Here is a 2500-nt window from a genome sequence, read left to right as displayed (position 1 = left end):
TGCAGCTTCACTCTCAGAAGAGGTTTCTGAAGGATTGAAATCAGCAAAAAGTTCTGAACAAAAACGGGGTGAATATTGGACATTTCTGTCTCGCCGCTCCTCTGAAGCAGACGTTAGTTAGGAAATTGGACAAAATCAGTCAAAACAATTAAAGTGCTAAACTCATTTCTTTCGAGGTGAGGAGCTAAATCTGGACTGAACGACTACTAATGTTTGTAAAAGCTTCAAATCACAGAAAAATGTGCATTAAGTTCTGCACAAATTGAAAAAGGTTGCGTCTGTGCTGCGGCTCGGTCTCGTTTGACCCGTGGAGACGAGGACGTTTTAAGCTGTTTTGGTTTGATATTCACTAACAGCAGAAGTGAGTCAGTGGAGAATCAAATCATTTCAATGACGTTCATCTGCGTTACAAGCTGAGACACGTCGGCGCAGACGATCAGGCTCCAGAACCTTTATGTGGCTGGAAAGAGGAGCTGAAGTGTTTTTAGTGAAAGCAGATCGGCAGCGTTCACACGAGGTCCAATCAGGATTCGAGGTGAATCTGTGGTGAGTCCTTTAGTGAAACGGTGCAGAATGCACCAACACAGAAATGTGATTTCTAGAGTCTTTTCTTCTTCATTTGGTCAAGTAGTGAGCAGACGTCCTCTAAAATATAAAGAGGAGCTCCACTTTTAACAGAAAGAAGAAACAGAGAGAGACGATGGACGGTCTCACCTGCAGCGTCTACGTCAGGTAAAACAAGCTGAGGGTGTGTGAACATAGAGAGTGCATCAATAAAGGCTGCAGACTGAATCTAATGTCAGATTATTCAGTTAAACCAGGTCCCAGTAGAAAGAGAGAACCTGTAAAGAACTGAAGCAGAGTTTATAAGAAGGAGGAACTAATGAAGTGAAACCAGGATATCAGGTAGAACGTTCCAGGTTTACATGAAAACAGATGCTACTTCTGGATTAATGAAGGGACAGGAGGGAAAGTGGATTTATTATAAGAAGAGAACCACGAAACAGAACAGGAAGACGTGTTCTGATGTTTCTTACGCAGCAATAAGAGGAAACATGGAACTGTGAGGAGCTAAACCAGAAAGAACCAGAAAGAACCAGAAAGAACCAGAAAGAACCAGGCCACAGGCTGGATGTTCTCAAACCAAGGAAGGAAAAGGCTCCCAGGGACATTTTATGAGACGTGAACACAAAGGAGAAGTGGACTTTCAGCAGTGGAACCAGAACCGGACCCGAGGATCCGGGGAGGGAGGAGGAAGAACTTACCCCATCCAGGAGGCAGCGGGCCCAGAGGGTCGTTTTCCACCGGGGCTCCGGACGGCTGGGGGAGACACAAGAGAGACAAACTCCCGTTAGGACACTTTTCTCCATGGCGGTGCGGTGCGGTCCGGTCCGGTCCGGTCCGGTCCTGGTCTCCGCTTCCTCGGGAGGGAAAATAGCCGAAACCCACGAGGAGCCTGGTGACTTCGCTCGACCCGGGGTGACACCTGAGGGTAGGCGAGGCAGCGAGTGTGTGCGGGGGTGAAGGTGAGGGGTGTATATGTGAGGGGGGGTAAGTGCGGGGGGGGAGGGGCTCCTCTTGGCGGCGGCGCTGAGGGGCGACTGAAGGGAGCCGGCGGCCGGCTGCCTGTACACCTTCAGTGGCTCCACGCTCGGGAGGAGGATAAAACAACAAGGCTGTCCCAATGAGCTCTGAGGCCCCGCCCCCCCTGCCTCCTCCTCCTCCCCCCGCTCCCCCCACCCTCCTCCTCCCCCTCCTCCCCCCTCCTCCTCCTCTGGTGCTGCTGTGAAAGCAGGCAGGGAGGTGTGATGTCTGAGGGAACTGAGGGAACATTCATGCTTGTTCCAGACTGGACACCCCCCTCCTCCTGCTGCCCCACCCACCCACCTCCGCCTGCTGCCCCACCCACCTCCCCCACCCTGGGACAGCCTGACAAAAGGCACCTTTATTCACCCTGAGCCTGGAAACCACTGAGAGGGCTACTCACACAGATTTACACAAGAGAGGGAGGGAGGGAGGGAGAGAGAGAGGGAGAGAGAGAGAGAGGGAGAGAGGGAGGGGGGGAAGGAGAGAGAGAGGGAGAGAGAGAGAGAGGGAGAGAGGGAGGGGGGGAAGGAGAGAGAGAGGGAGAGAGAGAGAGAGGGAGAGAGGGAGGGGGGGAAGGAGAGAGAGAGGGAGAGAGAGAGAGAGGGAGAGAGGGAGGGGGGGGAAGGAGAGAGAGAGGGAGAGAGAGAGAGGGAGAGAGGGAGGGGGGGAGGGAGGGAGAGAGGGGGGGAAGGAGAGAGGGGGGGAGGGAAGGAGAGAGAGGGAGAGAGAGAGAGAGGGAGAGAGGGAGGGGGGGGAAGGAGAGAGAGAGGGAGGGAGGGAGGGAGAGAGAGGGAGAGAGAGAGAGAGGGAGAGAGGGAGGGGGGGAAGGAGAGAGAGAGGGAGGGAGGGAGGGAGAGAGAGAGGGAGGGAGAGAGAGAGAGGGAGAGAGGGGAGGGGGGGAGGGAGGGAGGGA

At 54.2% G+C, this 2500-nt stretch overlaps 1 protein-coding gene across 2 annotated transcripts in view; it reads right to left on the bottom strand.

Moving 5' to 3' along the window:
• wwp2 (WW domain containing E3 ubiquitin protein ligase 2) overlaps nucleotides 1-2500 on the bottom strand; it is a 51776-nt gene that overhangs the window by 23452 nt on the left and 25824 nt on the right. For both annotated transcript variants that reach the window (XM_080474946.1, XM_080474947.1), the window contains exon 8: nucleotides 1266-1320. In XM_080474946.1, coding sequence (XP_080331072.1) covers nucleotides 1266-1320 — 55 coding nt within the window. The remainder of the gene's footprint in view (nucleotides 1-1265; nucleotides 1321-2500) is intronic.

The sequence above is a fragment of the Lipophrys pholis genome, assembly GCF_963383615.2.
Source record: "Lipophrys pholis genome assembly, chromosome: 11".
Lineage (NCBI taxonomy): Eukaryota > Metazoa > Chordata > Actinopteri > Blenniiformes > Blenniidae > Lipophrys > Lipophrys pholis.
The sequence above is the reverse complement of the archived record's forward strand: the minus strand, read 5'-3'. Positions and strand labels throughout refer to the sequence as shown.